A 20861-nucleotide genomic window follows, 5' to 3' on the forward strand; every position below is an offset into this window, starting at 1 on the left:
TTTGTGACATACCCTTTTTTGGTAGCTTGGGTGACAGAAACTCTTCCCTTGTAGGGTTTTTTTTTTGTGTTTGGGGTTTGGTTTTTGTTGGGTTTTGGGTTTTTGTTGTTTTGGGGTTTTTTTGTTTGGGTTTTTTTTTTGTTGTTGTTTTTGGGGTTTTTTGTTTTGTTTTTGATGTGTTGTTCTTGTTGTGGTTGTTGTTTTTGTTTTGATTTGGTTTGCGGTTTTTTTGTTTTGTTTAAATAAGAGGTAAGGCAGTAGAAATAGTTCCATGATTATGCCCCCTTTTCTTCTAAGTTGCTCAGTGGACATGCTGAGGCCTGACTCCGATTTCGCCAACAAATGGTTTCAGTTGAGCAGGTCTGCTGAAGACTGATGACTTTTCGCTTAGCAAAATAACCTGCCCCTCATTAAAATGAAACAATTTTCTGTAAGATTTTTTTAACAAAGGCAATGCCTTTTCCATGTGTTATCTCAAATTACAAATATGTTGGTGCTGATAATTATTTCCATATATATATTATCATGTCCTACAAGGCCTGTAATTTCCTTTGACCTAAGCTGTAGTTTGATACATTATTTGATCAGCACTCTTAGTGAGTCATTTTATCCATATGTATTTAGTTAATTGGTTATTTTTCTCCCCACCCATGTTTATATATAATATACTCTACAAAGGAAAAGGAAATCTGACTGCTTGCAGCTGAGCTCTAGTAAAAGAGCAATTAGGTTCTATCAGAGCCAGCAGCTGTCCGTAATGAATTCTGAATTAAAATTATGAGTGAAGAAAAGAATCCAGCCATCTGCAGGAAATGTGAAAATATTTTTATAACCCAATAGCTGAATTCTGGAAAGGGGTATCTCTGAGATTTCCCAGCTGTACCTACATTAAATTCCGGAATATCCATAGACACAGAGTATACTGGAACACATTGCATCAACTTGGCTACCCGAAGTGTTTGGCTAACTTCGAACAGGCTGTATTTTTATCTAAAGTAATCAGCATGAAAGTCTCTTTAAATCCGCTCCCCATGTCTCTAGAAATAAAATGCAGCTTTAAAAATAGTCCTGTTATCTTTTCATGGAGGCTTTCCAATCAGTATTCTGCCCTGAATATTAATCTTTCTTCATTTTTCATACTTTTATAGACTTACTTCAGGGTCTCATCATTTATTATCAGATTTTGTCAGTGGCTGCTGTTGCAAGTGAATCCTGCATTTGATGTCTATTTTTTTTGTCACCTGATTTTTAAAAATAATTTTTAATGTCATAATAATATCCAAGCTCATTTTGCAGCTAAACTGAAACTTCTGCACTAAAACTCCCATTATTTTCATTATAACTTGTCCACAATTTTTTCTCATGAGTTCAAAATCCTGAAGAAAAGAAAGATATTAGTGTGTAACCTATAAATGACAAGTTGTGATTAAAAAATGTGAAATGCTTAGTGATGTTAATCCTTCACAACCTGATTTTCTGTGTTACAGAGAATTCATATTGGTGTAAAGATTTCAGAGGTTAAGAAGCATTGTAATGAGTACCAGTAAGTAAGCTCTTCAGCGGTCAGTGGAGTATTGACAGAGATATTAAAAAGGGTATTTTTTTTTCACCACTTCATCTAAAAAAAAACAGGGCTAGCATTCATGTGAGCTCATCAGAGAAGCCTCAGTTATTTTCAGCTTCATTTTCTACTGTGTAGCATCTTACTGCATTAAAACTGTACTGCAACTGTTTCAGTTTAAACCAAATTCAGAGGTAGCAACATCATGTTTGTCTCATCCTCTGAACGTATCCTCTAGATATATCAGGTTTTGATTGGAATGTCTCTGTATTGTTTTGGATCTTTTTGTTGGAGATTCAAGACAACAGGTCTACTACTAAAGTCGTGTCAGCTTCAAGGTTCAGGACTAATTTACTGTTATTTCCTAGTTTTCAGAGTACCGAAAAGGGAAGCAGGGAGTGAGAAAAGATTGTGAAAAAAAGAATTGTGAACAGATTCATTTAAGGCTTTGAGCTGTGATTGGTATTGAGAAAAACCAAAGCCAGTGTGGACTGAGGAATCCTGATGATATGTCTTCCATTTACTTTGTACTCACCAAATGAAGCCCTGTGTCTGGATGACAACTTCAGATCTCATCACTGTTCCATCAGTCTAAAATCCAAACTGAAAAAATCCCGAGGGCTTTTTGCAGTTTCTGCTGTTAAGAAAAGAAACAATTGTTGGCCACAATAGGAATACAAACACCTGGAAACAGGGAAGGTTGCAGAGGACTCTGAAACTTGGAATCATCTTAGTGGCTAGCAAGTACTTTCAAGGTCTTTCAGTTATCCAGTACTGCAGAACACATTTCTTCCCACATTCTTTAATTCATTTTCAGATAGCATCAGTTCACCTTCTGTAACGTGCACTGATAGGCTAATAGCTCTTCTCCATGAATCTATAATCAAAGCACAGAAAGAAATATTCACAAGTACGAAACAACTTTTCAAAACAGTCCACCCTGAGAATGCAAAGCAGACTGAACTGCAAAGAAAGCAACAAGCAGCAAGCAGCAAGCAACAGAATTGTTAGCAGCAAGCAGCACAATTTCTGTTCATTGGGTTCTCTGCTGTGCTGTAATCTTCACTTTTATTTTTTGACTATAGGATCACAGTGTACTTCCTCTGCTAAATTACCCAAAAGTATTATTTTCTGTATTTACTACAGCTGTTCAGGCACAGATCTGTCTTTAATTGAGGGTAACAAGTCACAGTAAGATGTGGTTTTTAAAATTAACCTTAAAATACTTTCTTCTTCTAAACTCTTATTTCAGTAAATTTTAGATCATTCTTTAGTGGAATTCATAATGTCAAGAAGGCTTTTTGAATGCATTACACAGTACAAAGAATATAAAGTACACTGAAAACTCACCAAATAACACAGAGAAGATATAGTTAGGATTGTTACTCTTTGATGCTAAGTACAGAATGCAGTACACTGCATATATAAGATTGTATTTAGAGAAGTAAGAAAATAAGAAGAAGAATATATGAGAACTGAATTAATTTTGAAATAAAAAATCACAATAAATCCTTGTACACCGATAAAATGGTACAGAGGAATAAAGTTCATTTTAATTTATTTCCTTTATATGTCTGAGTAATTGAAGAACTCAGATAACATAGTGATTAAGTAAGGTGTATATATAAAAATCCTCAATGAAAAACAGGATTATGGCATGTATTGTTATGCAGAATCAACAATCAATCCTGAAGGGAAACCATGATAAGAAAAATAAGTGGTATGAAATAAGGTCAATGAACTTTTCAGTTGTGTATAATTTCTGCTATTCCATATCGCAAGCAGAACAGAGATTTTTTTTCATCACCAATTCATGTTCAGGAAACAAGCAGGTAGAATAGTTATAATTTGTCTCTTTTAAGAAAGAAGAAGCAAGCATCAAAATTAATGGTGTGCCTTTTTAATGGTATAGTTCCTAAAGGTGTCAGGTACTTGGAGGTCTGAAGTGTTAATTCAAAAGAAGAGTTCTAAGATGATCCTATTTACACCAGAAAAATTGAATGCTTATGCCTTTTGTGACATGAGACCAAATTTAGATAGTGCATTTTAGTTTCTCTCCCAGCACATATCTAGAATGTTATTTTTCAGAGTCTCTATCCTAATTCCAGCAAAATCTGATGAAAGGATTTCTGTAGGGTAAGTTCTGTCTGTAACATGTTAGTAATAACCCTTAATTGATCCTTTCCTCTCTGAATTTATTGCCATACATGGTATTCTGTAACGAAGAGTTTCACAATTTAATTATGCACTACTTTATTTTAAAAATTACTTCCTGTTTGTTTTAAATTCTCATAATTTTGTTTCACAATCCTAATTGTTCTGTGACAAGTAAAGGACAACAGTCATTTTCTTTTCACCTCCTCCATGTAACTTTAATTTATGTCTGGTGAGAGGATTTGAAGTGCTGTAATGGAATGTCATTGTTTGAAGGTTCTCTTAAGTTTTTTGGTTTGTTGAACACTACTAATGCTACATTTTGAGCTTGCATGGAAAACTCAGCTTTTAAAATGGTTTTAAAAAACAACTATTCCCTGTATGTGGGATTTGTTAGAGAAATTTATGAGAGTTTTGACTCCGTGTGTGTTAATATTTGAGAGTTTGTTTGTGTTCAAGATGCAATCTCGTAAGACAGCTTCTTGTCCTTGATCTCTCCAGAGCTGAACTTGGGATTAGATGAAGAACAAATTTACTTCCTAAACATTATTGTTCTTTTGCAATTGCATATTTTAAAAAATATGGGCTTAAATCTGGGGCAGTTATATTTGAAGAATTTATGGTAATACTAGGATTCTGAGAATGTACAGACTGAAAGGAGAAATCTTATTAAAGCTCCACAAAGGAAGAAACATCTAAGGCTGGCTTTTGGTTTGTGACCCTCCCATGCTTTTGCCCACTATCTATAAAAACTAGGGAGAGTTCTAGACTAAGCTTTATCTGCTCGTAATGCAATATTCTCCTGTTTTTTGATTTTTTTATTCCATGTTCTTTTTCAGACATTTTCTGTGACTTAAAGGGATAAATAAGATTGCCACCATGCATAGCATAGGGATGGAGAAAATTCAGTCAGTAAAGTCTTCCATTTGGTAAAGCACTGCACCTAAGAAAGTGTTGTATACCATCCTTGTTGGCTGGTATCCAACCATAGTCACAGTGAGAAGAAAAGAAAGTCATTGTACACTTGCAGATAAATTCTCAAAGGTCTGTTATAAACCAGTTAATAATTCTTGAAGCAGTCCAGTATCTCTTCTAAAAGGAAATTTCAATTTGCCTCTTTGCACGAGGTCTGTATGTTATTTTGGTCAGATGTCTCTTTTCAAAAGGGTGTTCAGTGGTTTCATTAGGGGCTTTTTTTGCTGCTTCCTGGACAGAGGGGTGATTTTCTACTCTGTTCTAATTTCCGAAGGAGAAAATGGGAAAAGAATCTAAATATTGCTCTTGTCAGAACTGCTACAGAATTTCTGTGGAACTGGAATCTAATTAATCATATGAAGTTCCTCAATAAGTTCCAGACCTTTTTATATATTTCCCATATCACAAGCAATTTCGTGTACTTTCAGTTCATAAATGCAAGCTTCATTCAATCTGAAACGGTAATATTCAATAAAATTTTCCCCTGATATGACTCAAAAATGTCCTACATGATTTTTGGTCCATATTTTACTGTCTTTGCTTCCAATTAAATGATCTGTGAATACTGGTAATTACACTGCCTTCCTTTGCCAAATCACTGAAGTATCAGTAAAGGGTCATCATTTAAACAGCTACAAATTAATCACAAAAGCCAACCTTTAACACATCCATACAGTGATTTGAATTCAGAATGTCCCCCTTATGCCTCTTCATTTTCCTTTTTTGAATTGTAGCTATTGTAGCTGTATTGCATCACAGGACATTAAGCATGTTTCAGCTCATGGGAGTGAGTCAGTCATGCTTTTAGAAATTGAAAACAAATGTTATAATAGTGTAAATGACAATATTTGAAGCAGTAACAGTTTCCCGTTAGCCGTGTCTATTTAATAGATATCTTAGGTTTTCAGCTTGAAAATATAACAATATCTTTCACTAACTGAAATTAAAGATTTGTTTTTTAATTCTAAGTTTCACAGTAACACCAGAAGATGCAAACCAAAAGGGCAAGAAAGTCAATAACAGAAGTAGAAATTATTTGTGAAATTATTCTTATTAGCTGAATTAGCATAATTAGCAGACAGAAGACAGGGTTTTTTTTTTTTCAGTGGCTTATTAGTGAGGATTCAAACTGTATGCCTTCCCAGCAGTGCATCATATCATATTAAGAAGGCTGTGTGGCAGTAGAGGAGAAAAATAAACAGGGTATAAAATATTAGGCTAGGATAGTTTTTTCTTTTGTATAGTAAGCTATTAGAGTTTGGAGTTAGAAGGTATTGCAGTCAGGAAGGGCATGTTTCAAAGAAAAATTAAGTTAAAATCTTCATAGCAGTGGTCCCATTTTTATGTGGAAAATGAAAAGAGTAGTTTGGTAGACACACAGCTCATTTATAACCGGCAGAAGTAGAATGTACCGAACACCTTAAATTAAATATCTTGCTGGATAAAGTGATCCAGAGAGGAGTGTATCAGGATCCAGTGAAGCCAAATGCCTCTATAAATGTAGTGTGTCAGCGCCTCCATTGTTACAACGAAATCAGTGCATAATAATGTGTTTGGATCTGCTGTAATGATCTTCACAACTTCTGCATAAACCTGTAGACTAGCAAGTATCTTCTCTGCTAGAGTATGCTAATAACTATTTGCCTTTGAGTTTGCTCACGGGAAAAATAAATGTAATGATAATAAAAGACATGAAAAGAAGAACTGAAAATTGCTTATTCCAGCTGAAGTTGCAAGTTAACTGAGTTGGGATTTTGTAGTTGTGGTCTGCAGGTACCCGTGAACTTTTTGACGTTTGATCTGAAAAACAGCATATCCCGTTATAAACATGGTGTTGGAACAGCAATTCATTAATACATGATAGGAAAAAGAACCATATTCTAGATTACTGAGAAAATCTGCATTGCCAAACTTTCATATTTCTCACTTGGCCAACTCTTGTTAAGCTGACAAAAACTGAATGTGAAGAGTAATCATTGAAGGATTGACTTAAAACTTGATCTAAAGCAATCTGACATACAAATGTGTGGTATTTAGATTGATTTCATTGCCATTACAAGAACAAAACAAAACAAAAAAAAAAAAAAAACTGCAATAGTGAGACAGCTTTTTGAAGTTTTCTCCATCATTTTGAGCAATGTTAATGTCAGCATGTTTTCCTGGAATGCAGAGCTTTTATTATGCAAGGTAAATTAATTGCTATTTAGCTAGGATAGCCATCTTATTTTTCCTTCTCTGCAACTCCCATTGATGAATAGCATTGATTGGTAAATTTTCTTGAACTCAGATATTGATTAATTCTTGTCAGAGTGGCATCTAAGAAAGCTGAGATTGATGCATTCAGTCTGTTAGCAGAAGTCCTCTGCTGTTTGAAGAGGATCTGCTGCTTGGAGGAGTAACTGGTGGCAAGAATACGTGGTTAACCATATGTAAATATGCAAGCTTAGAAAGAAGACTTCGCTTACCTGAAATGAAATGTCTTTCTGTTTTGTACTTCTTTCGGATTTGATTATAAGTAAATTCAGTTAGCTGGTAATTGGCAAAGATTCTTAATGTTTCATGCAAGAAATAAATGTTTGACCTTGCTTCTCAATTTCAGGACGGACTGAAGGTATTTCATATCTCAGGAAATATAGGAGTTCTGAGAAGTTTTGGCTTTTATATGATTGTCCTTTAGAAGCTGGGTTATAATTGGGTTTTCTTTCTATATATGTTAAAAAAATTGTGGTTTGTGAGGCTCTTAAATGTTGTTAATTTAACTAATCTCAGTGTCATGAGGGTGTATAAACTCTTGCTTACTATACTATGTACCTCATTTCATGTCACTAACTGAAAAAAATAAGCATTTAGAAGGCCTGAAACTATAATTCCTTGTTACAGGCATGATGTGATCCTGGACAGAAAAATTATGTACAAAACCCATTGCATTTTACACTTCTGCTTTGTTTAGCATGTACATGCATACAAATAGTTGAAACAAAACTTCATAAAGTTCAATCATACACATATACATATGGCTGCAAAAAGGTGGTCTGGTTTGATTCAGTACAGTTGGCATCCAAACAGTTGGATTTCCCCAGCCTACAGCTGGCACAGCTCACTAGTTATTGGTCTGCATTGCAAAAACTAACTGTATGTCCTAGCTGATTGAATGAGCAGAGGGCAGAACAAGCTGTGTTAAGAGAAGCCCCATTGGCAGAGTTTGGAGAGGGGTGGGAAGTTTACCACCAAAGTATGATATAGAAATATGTAGGATTCATTTTCTGTAAGAGTATTATTTGCCAGTTGTAAACAGAATACCAACAAGAGCATGTTTAATGACCTAGAAATCATGCTACAAATAAAGCTTGAATTCTTAGAGGATTCATCATCTCCAGTAATTTCCATTTTTAAGAGCATATATTTTGAGAACATTTTGCAAGTTGTTTTATTTCTGTTATGGTCAAACTTGAAACTGCAAGATGGAAATATCTCACATAAAAGCATTCCATGTTCTCAATTACTTGCAATGGATGTTTAAGGAGTTTACTTATTTAAGGGCACCACCACTTTCATAAAAGCTGATGTTCATATTCAGAATCATGTGCTGTTCAAATCAGCATTACAAAAAACATGAATGGCATGAAAGTAAGCACAGTGAATGAAACAGTCCATGTTTTCTCTCCCGTGTTCATTTCTTTTAGTGCTGGAGTCGGCAGGACTGGCTGTTTCATTGTGATAGATGCCATGTTAGAGCGAATAAAGCATGAAAAGACTGTAGATATTTATGGCCACGTAACTCTAATGAGAGCACAGAGGAATTACATGGTTCAAACTGAGGACCAATACATCTTTATCCATGATGCACTGCTGGAAGCAGTGACATGTGGAAATACCGAAGTGCCAGCCAGAAACCTGTATGCATATATCCAGAAGCTGACACAGATAGAAACAGGCGAGAATGTCACAGGAATGGAACTGGAATTTAAGGTATGGGATTTTATGTTGTGGGTAACCAAAACCAAATGGTGTAACACTAAAGCTGCTCTGTTCTCCACCAATTGTTTCCAGTAATCAAAAGATAAAAGACACCATAAGACTGAAATTTTAAATTAGGAAGATGGTCCTTTCTAAAAAGTACAGTTCTGTTCTCAATGGGTGTCTGGACAAGAACCAGTCAGTGAGGGTCATTTAATCCTGCTGTTTCTTTATTGTTACTACAGCTTGAAATATGTGTTTGTGTAGTGGTTTTATACTGGAATTTGTCCAAATTCACTAGTGGAGCAGACATTAGTGCTTGTATGAGGTGTTAAAAGAAGCTTTACAAATATTTGGGTAATGCAAAAGAATATTGAAAAGTAAGGATCTGAAATTGAAATTATTAATTAATGGACTGAGCAGAGATTATAAAAACTGATAGTGTCACTTATTTTTGTTATACCTGGCCTTAATTCTTCTAATTTGTTTTCAACAGCGTCTTGCTAGCTCTAAGGCTCACACTTCAAGATTCATCAGTGCCAATCTTCCATGTAATAAATTCAAAAATCGCCTTGTCAATATTATGCCATATGAGTCCACAAGGGTATGCCTGCAGCCTATCCGAGGAGTAGAAGGCTCTGATTATATTAATGCCAGTTTCATTGATGGATACAGGTACAAATAGTGCTGTGTTCTTGTCTGTAATATTCTAAAAGTTTACAGACTTGTTTATGTAACTGCATTGAAAGTAACAAAACTTACTATTGAAATCTAGTATTTGTTATCATCTGTGCATGCTGTGTATATTGGGTGCTTTCTTAAATTTTAAACCACTGAGAGCTCTCAGTATGCTTTACATGCTGAAAGTTAAGGAAATTTTAAGCACGTTCATGATTTGGACCCCTATTCACAGTTATTCTGGTCAAAAGGATGTATAGAAATAAGATACAGGAGATATACTCTGTGTGTCAAGGTGTTAACATATGATCTTTCAACACTCCCTAAGATTTGACCTAACCGTCAAAAGCCCTTTATAGGTAAACAGATGTGCAGTCCACCAGCCTCTCTGTGACCACATGGAGCAATATGTCCTCAGCTGACTTAAACAGCGGGTTGAAAAAGGCATGAAAGGGAAATGGTATAGTTTGCCTAAGTCAGTTTAGGTGTACTGAGTCCACAGAGATATCCACAGAGATAATTTTCTGAGCCTCAGTTCATAATTGAAGGTAGACTTCATCTCCACTGTGACCCACAAAGGTCTTTCTGTTGCTTGAAAGAAGCAAGAAAAGCACAAACTGACTGTCATCTTATAAACCTGCTGGTCCAATATTTTAACAGTTTGGTGGTCGCTTCCACTAGTGAGATATTAGAGCCTGAAACGTACACTCCATTCCCAAATTTTCTTCCTGCCTTACTTTTGCTGGAGGCATCAGACTGTTGAAGAGAAGTTAATAAAGAAACTGCTTGATGATATAATTCCTAAACTTAATAGATTGTTAGACAGTTATTTCTATAAAATGAACCAGCGCAACTAAGTGTTTCTTAAGTGCTTTTTACAGCACACAAAATTGAGCAATTAGAGTTGCATTAAAATTTAAATAATAATGATAAAGTCATACATCATAATATTAAGAGAGTAATTTTCCTCTCAAATTTCTAAAAATAAAACCCCATAGTTTGATTAAACAATCATAATAAGGTTTTAATGTGCTCATTACTAATAGTATATACATTTTCCCTCTAAATAATGTTTACATATAAACAGAGAACATGAGTATAAATTCACTTTTTTGATTAAAATATTTTTCTTAATTTACTCTTTTTTTTTACATAGACAACAAAAAGCCTACATAGCTACACAGGGTCCTTTAGCAGAAACAACTGAAGACTTCTGGAGAATGCTCTGGGAGCATAATTCTACAATTGTGGTCATGCTCACTAAGCTACGAGAAATGGGCAGAGTAAGTACTGCTCTAATATTACTCTACTAAAACATTGGTTACAGCAGTTCTTTTAATTAAAATATTTCATTACTAGTAATATCTAAAAATTAGAATTTTAGTTGCTTCTCCTGTTGAAATAGGAGTGGTCTCCCTGCTCACTAGGTATAAATTTTTCGAATTTGTTGATGTGTAGCAACAGACAAAGTAAACGTGGCATTTTGTCGTGGGACACACTGAGATTCAGCAAGTAGGTTTGCATGCTGATATTCCAGAGTATGCAGAGAGAGCATTGATCTCTATTGAAAGGGAAGGATCTCTTATTTAGAAACTTCACTTTCGCAGCATCTCCTTGTAAAAGTGATAAAAGACGGTGTGGTATTTTTGAGATCTGAATGTCTTCTGTGTGTTCTGTGCTGTGCATTAAAAGTTTCAGCACCCTGTTTGCAGTTCTAAACTCGTTTCATTGGTACTTTGTCTACCGGAAAGAATGAAGCAGTGTACTATCTGGACAGGATTACATCAATAGAAAGCTGGCATGTGATAAGTGAAATCTGAGTTAGGCCATGTAGCCGAGAGAATAGAAGTTATTCAGGTCATGGCTAGAGGATGCAAACATAGACTCTTGACTGGGGCTGGAGGGACTTGCTCCAACAGGCAAAAAGGAAGAAAAATGAAGATGGTCTCAGCATTTAAATTGAGATAAAAATTCTCTATTGAAAGTCAGGCTAGGGATAGCTCTTGTCACTGATAGATAATAAAACTGAGTAGAAACATCAGCAAGTTCAAATATTCAGTGACCAGAGAGAAACCCTTTGCAATGCAGTGTTAACAGTATTTTTTTACTGTATGAATTTAATGTCTTCACCAACACAAGGAGCTTCTGTTCCTGTCACTAATGGCACTTTCCATGAATATTACACTTAGCTGAGAAAAAAAGGACTTTTTCCAGTTTATAGTAGTGCTCTCAAGTAATAGGAAATGTATTTTATTTTGTTATTTTGTAGGAAAAATGCCACCAGTACTGGCCTGCAGAGCGCTCAGCCAGATATCAGTATTTTGTGGTAGATCCAATGGCAGAGTACAACATGCCACAATATATTCTGAGGGAATTCAAGGTTACAGATGCAAGGGTAAGTCAACATAGCATTACACTTGTTCCCATAAGTATAAAAGAAAATGTCTATTTCCTTCTTCTTCTATCGTTGGGCTATTTAATTTATTTATTATTAAGAAAACCCTAGAGATGTACTTTCTACAAGCAATAATAAAAAAGCACATGCAGTTATGTTTAAATGAATGGGATCTTTCTGTAGGAACAATTGACTTCATTCAGATCTAGCATCTGGCAGCACAATTTTATAGTTCGGAATTATTTGTGCCAAAATACATTAGATGATTTGAGGACCATTTTCCTCTTTTTCTTCATTTTCCCCTTGATCATTTTTGGGTAAAATTTTTGCTACTTACAGTGTTGTTTTGTTGTTTTGCACCACCCTCAAAGCTGAGTGAGTACGAAGGTTAATACACTGAGATTTTAAAACCGCAGAGCAAATGACATTCATAAGAAAAGCTGGACAAGCTTTGCACATTATGATTTGATTTTTCATATAGCATATTTTCAGCTCTCTAGTATATCTGCAGAGTAGATACATGCAGCTGTGACCTTAGCATCCTCATTTTCGTACTGCATTTCTTATCTGAATTCCTGAGTCCAAAACTGAGCACTCATATAAGATTAAGCATATATAAACTTTTAAAACATGTTTCGCATTTCTTAGTCTTGATTTCTAGCTTTTCAGTCTGCATGGCAGGAAAACATAGTGTCAGCCTCTGTTTCTGTAGGCACTGTGGAACAATATTTGTTCAAACAAAATAGCAGGGTGTACTATCCAGGAATAACATGAATGGCTAGTCAGGGTTGCCTGTCAGCATCCAAAATATTAGACTTCTTCATAGTTAGCTAGACCGCTTTTATGTAAACTTCAAGTAAAATGTGATAGTATTGTTACTGTCGAGTCAGCGTATGTACCTTTTGTTTGGCAATTGAGATTTTGGCATTGTTTTTTGTGAAGAAACTGTAGATACATTATATCTGATATTCTATTTGAAATCTAGTAAGGATTATATGATTCACAGCTTCTCTAACCTATTTGTACTTAACAAAAGTGGAGAACAGTCTCCTAGCATCAGTCTTTAAACACACTTGTAAGCAGAGTTAGTCAAAGCCAATTTCACTGCAAGTATGCTGATAATTTTCACTGATTGTCTGTTAAAAATCTGTCTCAAGCTGGCAGAGTTATTATGTGACATAGTTCCCGAAGCTCTGATCACAAAATAACAGTTATAACAAAAAGCCTTAGATGTAATTGAAGTATCTCCAAACAGTTTATATTTTTAAAAAGTTCTCTCAAGGGTTTATATTGAAGTAAGATATTTAAGAAAGTCTGTTTACCTATGGCTATCAAACCAGTAAAAAAGGGTCAAATAATTCAATAATTAAATGCTCCAGAACTAATTTTATTTGACATGATATTGATAAACCTCTTTTAAAAAGCACAAGCATATTGGCTGTCCTGTTGTGACATTTTACTGTCACATATTGTTGCTTCTCAAAGTTTAAAAATCTCTTTATCTAGATGGTTCAAATTTTGTTAAACTCATTGGTGAGCTGACAGCACTATCTTAAATTTTCTAGTAAGGCTGGGAAACTGTAGCTTCTTCCAAGTTCACTGGAAGAAGTGTGAAATACTTACCAAAATGTACATTATGGTTTTTTTCTAGTTAGACTTTTGTGGCTGGCACACCCAGTAATTGAGATCATTTGACTAAATAGTTGCATTCAAAGAAGAGTAAATTCTGGAGACTGCGAACATCCTCTCTCCCTCTCATCTCCAAATCATCCATACTGTTACAATTCCATCCATGCTCTGGCAGAGCCAAGATGACCAGTCATTCCACAGGGACAAAAAATGAGGCACAGTACCGTAGTAGGTGCCAGCAGCAAGTGTCTGGTGTGGAACTCTCTGTTATTTCTGAAACTGAAGTGTGAATTGTTATATGGTGAAATTGACCTCAGTAACTGTTTCAAGCTACTGCTTCTGACTGCTTTGTACTCACTTTCTCTGTAAACTCGAGAGGTCAATACATTGGGCCAGTCTTATTTCAGGCTAAACTATTAGTGATGGCTGTAAGAGAGTACTGTAAATTCTACAGCCTAATCAAAAGACAGTTGAATATCCCCCGTGAGGAGGAAGAAGAAATTCTGTTAGCCAATGAATAGGATGATACAATAAAAGCCCTCTGTGCCACATAGGGATCTGAAAGTACTTATTTTGATAACCAACTGTGCAAACTGTCACAGTATTTGGAAGTAAAGATTTTAATAAAATTTGGCATTTGTATTTGGACCGCTGTTGGCAAGAATCTCATTAAAAGAAATCAGCACTGTTTATAATGTCAGTAGCAGAGGGAACTGAGAAATAGCAGATCAGTTCCCAATATGCTTTAATGCTAGTCTAGCATAGACTAAGTAACCTTACTTCTTTTGCTCATTAAATAACGTTAAATAATAGAGATTATTGCATTTCACAGACTTGAATTGGAATACTGAGTTAAGAAATCATGAAACATACTAATACAGTTTATTTAGAGACACCAGAAAAGAAATATTTACCATTAGATCTATTAATCACAGAGAAATGTGTGATCTTTCCAATGACAGACTGGATTTAAGTAAAGTAGTGTCTTTCTTACTTTTCCTACCTGGAAAAAGTTACTGTTGTTTTAGTTTAAATCCTATAAGGGTCAGAAATTACTAAAGAGTTCCCATCTCCTTTAACAACATGTTGCAAGTAAGTCAGATTTCAGGCTTTCTTTCTTTACTTTAAAAGAATGGAAGGGAATTGAAGGGAATCAACCTCTACTTATGTCTCCTTGATGACTTTATGTCATATGCCTGAGGCTGTCTGAAGGGTGCAATTTCATTATGTCTTCCTAAGGGAAAATGGGATTACAGAGACTCTTATCAGAGATGTTTGTATTAACAGAACACCATTTTGGAAAGAAATATTCCCTTCTTTGTGTTGATGCCCACAAGAAATCAAACCTGAATATTTTCAAATGTTACATATTTGTTTAAGTGGCAAAAAGTATTTCACAGATTGACTACTAAATTGTCACGGTGGTCTGGCAGAAGTAGACAGTGCATGTGTCTTCTCATGGAGTAGTGGCTGGCATACACACACATATTTTTTCTGTTTTTCTTACTCGTCTGAGACACAGGAGGCAAAACTCCACAAAACCAGACGAAATATAAAAACAAAGTATTGGGGTTTCCTTTGCTTATTTTTAAAATCACTTCTATTTCATTTCAGCGGTCTCTAACAGCTTTTGGTAGAAGGAAAAAGAGAGAAAGACTGTTCTTGCCTCCAGCATAATTTACTGATTTTTGAGGGAAATCTCCAGTAATAATTTCAATATTTCATGAGTTTCACTTAAAAGAAATTTCAATTTTTCATGAGTTTCACTTAATAGTAGACCCTGTCGAAGGTATGGCAGGGTGGGTGCTTAGAAAACATGATGTCTAGAGGCACCAGTTAACATCAGTAGCTCGTATTGCCATGATTTTGAACATTTCAGCTGTGCAGATTGACAGTGTCAAAATCATCAAGCACAATGTTTGAAAATGCAGAACAAATTTACTTCTTCCATTTGTATTGCATTTCTTATGTGTCCTGACTTTTTACATGTTTAAGAGGCATACAGCAGAAGTTGGCATTTAGTAATACCAGTGGTTTAATTATAAATATAGCTATTATGCAATATTCTACACTTTAAAGAAATGCTGTTACTATTCCTAACCACAGGGATTGAAGAGCCTCAGATGGATTGTTTTGAGAAAGGAAGCCCTTCCTCTTAATTTTAACTAACTTCAAGCTCTTAGTGAATTAAATGAACCATTATTGAAGGGAAATTCGTGATTTATTAAACAGCTGGCTTGTTAATCCATCTTCTTCCAGGAAAAATGTTCACCTCATAGAAAGCAGGTTACTATTAAAGATATCATCTGAAAGGAGGGCAATGACTAAACAAGTCTTATCAATAAAGATATTCCTGCCATGAAGTAGATGAGCATATCTCAGAAATGGGAAGTCAGATTAGATGACCTTATTCTACCTGATCTGTATATAAAGAAATTTTCAGTCTACAGGATTTCAAATGTAACATACCAAATAAGTCATATAACCTGGTGGAGTTCTTATGCCTTTAGTCTCAGACACACTTTTTACACTGTCAGAATGCCAGACAACTGTCCTATCCAGTGTGGAAGAGAATCCATGCTATATTGTTAATGAAGCTACTCTTCCAGGCCAGTGTAAAAGCTTCAGCCAGTACTGCAGTTGTAAGAGTTTTCACAGATATCATCTTAGCTATTCCCCAGCTCTTCTCAACATCCTTACTTTGTGGTTGTCTTTATAATTATTGGCTGACAAACTTTGAGCCACAGCAACATGCTGTTTGTGTCTTTTGTTAAAGGATGGCCAGTCCCGAACAGTGAGGCAATTCCAGTTCACTGACTGGCCAGAACAAGGAGTGCCAAAGTCTGGAGAAGGATTTATTGACTTCATAGGACAAGTACATAAAACAAAAGAGCAATTTGGTCAGGATGGACCAATTTCTGTTCATTGCAGGTAAGTAAACAAAGCAAAACAAATGATATGCAGATTTGTTTCTTTTCGTAAAGCTGATTGCTGATTGTGGCAAGGGTGTATATTTAAACAACATTTCAGAGGTGAGCTGACAGAAAATATAATGAAATAGAAGATCTGAAAAGGAACAAAATGAACTGCTTTATGACATGGGAACTGTTCTGTGATATTCCATTTATACAAAAATGGTTCTTCAAAAATATATGGAAACACATGATTTTTTCTTTCACTTATAAATGTCTAATGCAGCGTAAAAGCAATCTGGTCAATGCTGCACAGAGAAGGCATGGGAAGAGCCTTATCACAGGCTGCTGTATCTGATATTTTTTGCACTATTAAGTAAAAGTGAAGCTGTTACTTTCGTGGGAATTATTAGCTGCAAATAAGCTAGTTACACCTCAGTGGCATATTAGTAGCAATCAAGATGAGACAAAAAAAAGGTAGCTATCTCAAGAAAGGCAATGGAATATGAAGTGGTGTTTAGAAGTTTTGTCTGTCAAAAAAATCATTGAGGTTTAGATTGATGAGCTTCAACTTCAGAACATAGTGCTCATTTTTTGATGCGATGACTTCCCTCAATTCCTTTGCAATTGATATGCAGATGAAAGCAGCTTGCAGGGTGTGTAGGAATAATCCAGCATGGGCTTTTTAATATTCTTATATTTTTTATTTATTTTTCTCTACAGTATTCTAGAGTCTATAGCAGATGGCCAAAAATAATATCTTTATCTTTTCTCTCTTATTTAATAAATTGCTTTCTATAAATTCCATTAGGATTTTAGATACTCATTTTTGTAATATGATTTTTTTAGATTAAATATTATCATTTATATAACAGAGATGCAAAATACAAGTTGCAAGTCCTTTCTGCAAGCCAGCTAGTGCCCCAGTACTAGCATGAAGACAAAATGAATGAGTTTACTGGAGCCTAGTAAACTGAGGGAGAGAGATTCTCGTCTTTCAAATATCAGGAGTAAACTGAAGTTGAGTTCTTTATGATACCATGATCTGAAAGACTGACAAAACAAATGTATTGGAATGCTTGAATCCTATGTTTTTTGTCTTTCTAAAATTTTTTATGGCCTGCTAAGGAGAATAGCATTGTGTAACATTGGTTGGGATTCATTTGGCAAGGGAAAATGAAGGACAACTCTAATTAGAATAAGCCTTATTCTTCAGCATTAATGTATTTTGAGAGGACAGGAGTAATAAGAAATATTTATGCCTTTGTGCAGATAAGAAAGCAAAGTGGTATTATTCTTCTGAGGTCTTTGTACCATGCAAACTTGTCCACTTGTGACTGCAGTGAATACTGCTTACAGTACATTATATATCACTCCCAAATAGATGGGATCTTTCATAGTAAAATTATGGAGATTTCTACTACTGACTTTACTAGAAACTGAGTCAAATCCAGTGTAACTAATCATGGCTTTGTTTTTAAACGTCTTTATCATTACTGTAATGAAAATTTAGGGACTGGTAATGCTGATCATCATTGTCAGTGTGAGTTAACTTAGACGAATAGGAAGTGTCCCTAGAAAATTAGTAACTTTATTTGTTTCTGTTCAGAAGCAGAAGATCCTGGATACCTGCACTTTCCTAGTCTCTGTGGAATTACTGAAATAATGCCTGCAGTTTGTACTATGATGAGTTTTAAAGAGAATTAAAACTCCCCTAGTGCCACTTCCTTTGGGTTTCCTTCACACTCGTGCAATTTTCACAAGCTTGTTTTCTGTTACACAGTAAACCCCCACCACCCACAACTTTAAATTTTATCTTGCCCTAGCATTTTTACAGATAGGCCTTTGTGTTGAATTTAAAAATTTCTAACCTCATGAGGCAAATACTTCAAAATATTTAAGAGGGCAAATTTTTGTTCACCTTGAAGCAAAAATTTCACTTCAGTATTATAGTCTTGCTATTGCCACCTTTAGCTCAAGAGTGAGGAAGACCTTTCCCAGCATGGATACAAGATGTATTTGGAATAGTAAACTCTTCTCTCTTACAACAAATCAATACTTCCTCATGGTTCATTAAAGCATCCTAACTTTAGTTTCTAACTGTTTAAACTTCGGTGAATCAGAATGCATCTTGAAGGAGTACCTTCACTCTTTAGAAATCCTAAGCCTTTTTGGATAGGAATAGTTAGAGTGTTAAAGTATGCTTGTCAGTCTAAGGGGAACAGGATCAATTTCCTACAGACTTTTCTCAAGACATAACACTTGATGACTAGTTAGGATTTGCAAGCATTGAGATCTTTCCATATTACTCTCTTCCTCCTTAAGTCGTATCTCCAGATTCTTGCTGATTTCTTAAATACACAAGACAACAAATAAATTTCTTCATTTTGATGAATTGGAGAGTACTGAGTAATATTTTTAAAGAAGCAAAGTAGCAAAGATTTGTCTAATGTATGAGGCCAGAAATAGTCTCATACATTTAGAAAATTATATATTTTTTTTTTTTTTTAAATTTTTAAATAGCATTGCAGGAACAAGGAGAATGTAAAATGGTAATCTGCCTTCATTCTGCTGGTCATTTTCTGGGCTACTTGGTTTAGATCACCCTGTTGTCAGCTCTGCAAATTCCAAGGAGGATCCAGGATTTTTCAGGATGTTTCTTAATTACTAGCTGTCTAATTTACCTCATCATGTACCTTACACTACAATTGCTTTAGATGTCCAGGACTGTTGTTCTCCCATATAGGTAATCATCACTGACAGCATGATATTTTGTCAAGTGGTGTGTCAGTTGTCCTTTTGCTTCAGCAATTTGGAGGCACGCAGCCTGTGCAAAATTGATAAATCCAATTGCATGTGTTTAATAGCCGTAGAAGTGCACTGACCTAGACCAAACACTAAAATACCGTTATACAATTTGGACATTCAATTTCCACACTGTTTTTGTGAATTTGCTGGATCTCTGTCATTGTTCATATGAACATTCAGAGTTCTTCAGATTTGCCCTGTTGTTCGTCTCTTCCATTCACCTGTCTGGTGAATAGATCTCATAAATATACAGCTTCACAAGGTTATCTGGCTGGAAGAAACCTTGTGAAATTATTAGCATCAGTAGTGAGATGACAAGGTGCTTAATTTCCACCCACAGAAGTTCAGAGTTATGACATCCTTTTTTCTATGCAGTTTCTTTTTCCAAGGGTAATCCTCAAGAATAGGTGATTGTTTAATTTTAAAAGCTGACAGCTATTGGCTGTATTGATTGCAAGAATTTCTATCCCTTCTTGAGGGTTAAAGCTGATGGCAGAGACCCAGGACAGAAGAGAGAGAAAACAAACCATATATACTCAAAGATATTTAAGACTAATGTGGACAAACATGATAAATGTATGTCTGCATTGGAAAGCAAAGATCCAGACTGCCAGACTTGAATAAGACCTGTGTTGAGATTTTTTTGTGTCCGTTATTTGAATTGGAGCATGTATGAATGAGTACAATATTAAATAAATATCCATACTTCTAACTCAAAGTAGAAGGTAAAATAACACACTGAAGATGTACAAAAGAGGTCATATACATGATGAACTAAAGTAAAGCAAGCAGTAAAAAGCATTTTGGCTTCATTTTCTCTTGTCAGTTCCAATGTAAGTTATTGGCAACAAAAGTTAACATTTGCCTTCACCATGCACTGATTGTTGTATATCTGGATGAACAAACCAAGTCACTTTGAAAGGGAGACTGGAGAGTCAGGATGTACTTAGTAGCATATAAAGTTTCCTTGAGTGCAGTTATTCTTCTGAATGCGCTGTGGTAATTTTCTGTGGAATTTTGCTTAGTGAGCCTTTCCCCATATAGAAATTTGTACACATATGGTGTGTTGTAACCACAGATAATTTGTCAGGCAATTATTTCAGGATTAACTGTCAATTAACATTTGCTTTTTTTTCTCTTATTTTGTCTTCATTCTCTCCAACAGTGCGGGTGTTGGAAGGACTGGAGTATTCATAACCCTGAGCATTGTGTTAGAAAGAATGAGATACGAAGGTGTTGTGGATATCTTCCAGACTGTCAAAATGTTAAGGACACAGCGGCCAGCCATGGTACAAACAGAGGTGAGAAAAATAGTGTCCATATGCAATAGTGATGGAAAAGAAGAGGTATTTACACAACCAAATAATGCACAGATAGAGACTGTATAAAATGTGCTTACATCTATATCTGAAGTCATATACTGGCCCTGTGACTACAGGGTAAAATCTGCCATAAAGGTACTGGAAAGACTATTACCTGTTACTGCAGGGTGGGGAAGAAAAAAATAATTTCAATAGTGGATCCTAAATTATGGTAGTTGAGAAAATCTATTTGAGAAGCATCACCTATTTTTATTTGATCCTTGTTTCTTGGCAGAAATGTGTGGTAGTAAAGAAGCAGTCAAATTGTTTCTGCAGGTGGATGCACTGATATTTTCATTTTGTTTTTGTTTTTGTTCTGGGAACGAGGTCTTTATAATGTCTTCAGACTTACACTGTATTATTTTCATGTTTTTCTTGACTTTGTGTCACCAAGCAAGTAGGTCTTTGGCCTCAAAATCTTAATGGTATAT

General features: G+C 35.3%; 1 protein-coding gene across 2 annotated transcripts in view; it reads left to right on the forward strand.

Moving 5' to 3' along the window:
• Positions 1–20861, forward strand: part of PTPRD (protein tyrosine phosphatase receptor type D) — a 1173827-nt gene that overhangs the window by 1145883 nt on the left and 7083 nt on the right. For both annotated transcript variants that reach the window (XM_085043363.1, XM_085043362.1), the window contains 6 exons: positions 8374–8659; positions 9144–9322; positions 10482–10608; positions 11595–11720; positions 16126–16280; positions 20235–20370. In XM_085043363.1, coding sequence (XP_084899489.1) covers positions 8374–8659; positions 9144–9322; positions 10482–10608; positions 11595–11720; positions 16126–16280; positions 20235–20370 — 1009 coding nt within the window. The remainder of the gene's footprint in view (positions 1–8373; positions 8660–9143; positions 9323–10481; positions 10609–11594; positions 11721–16125; positions 16281–20234; positions 20371–20861) is intronic.

Source organism: Lichenostomus cassidix, chromosome Z (assembly GCF_008360975.1).
Source record: "Lichenostomus cassidix isolate B80296 chromosome Z, HeHo_3.0, whole genome shotgun sequence".
Lineage (NCBI taxonomy): Eukaryota > Metazoa > Chordata > Aves > Passeriformes > Meliphagidae > Lichenostomus > Lichenostomus cassidix.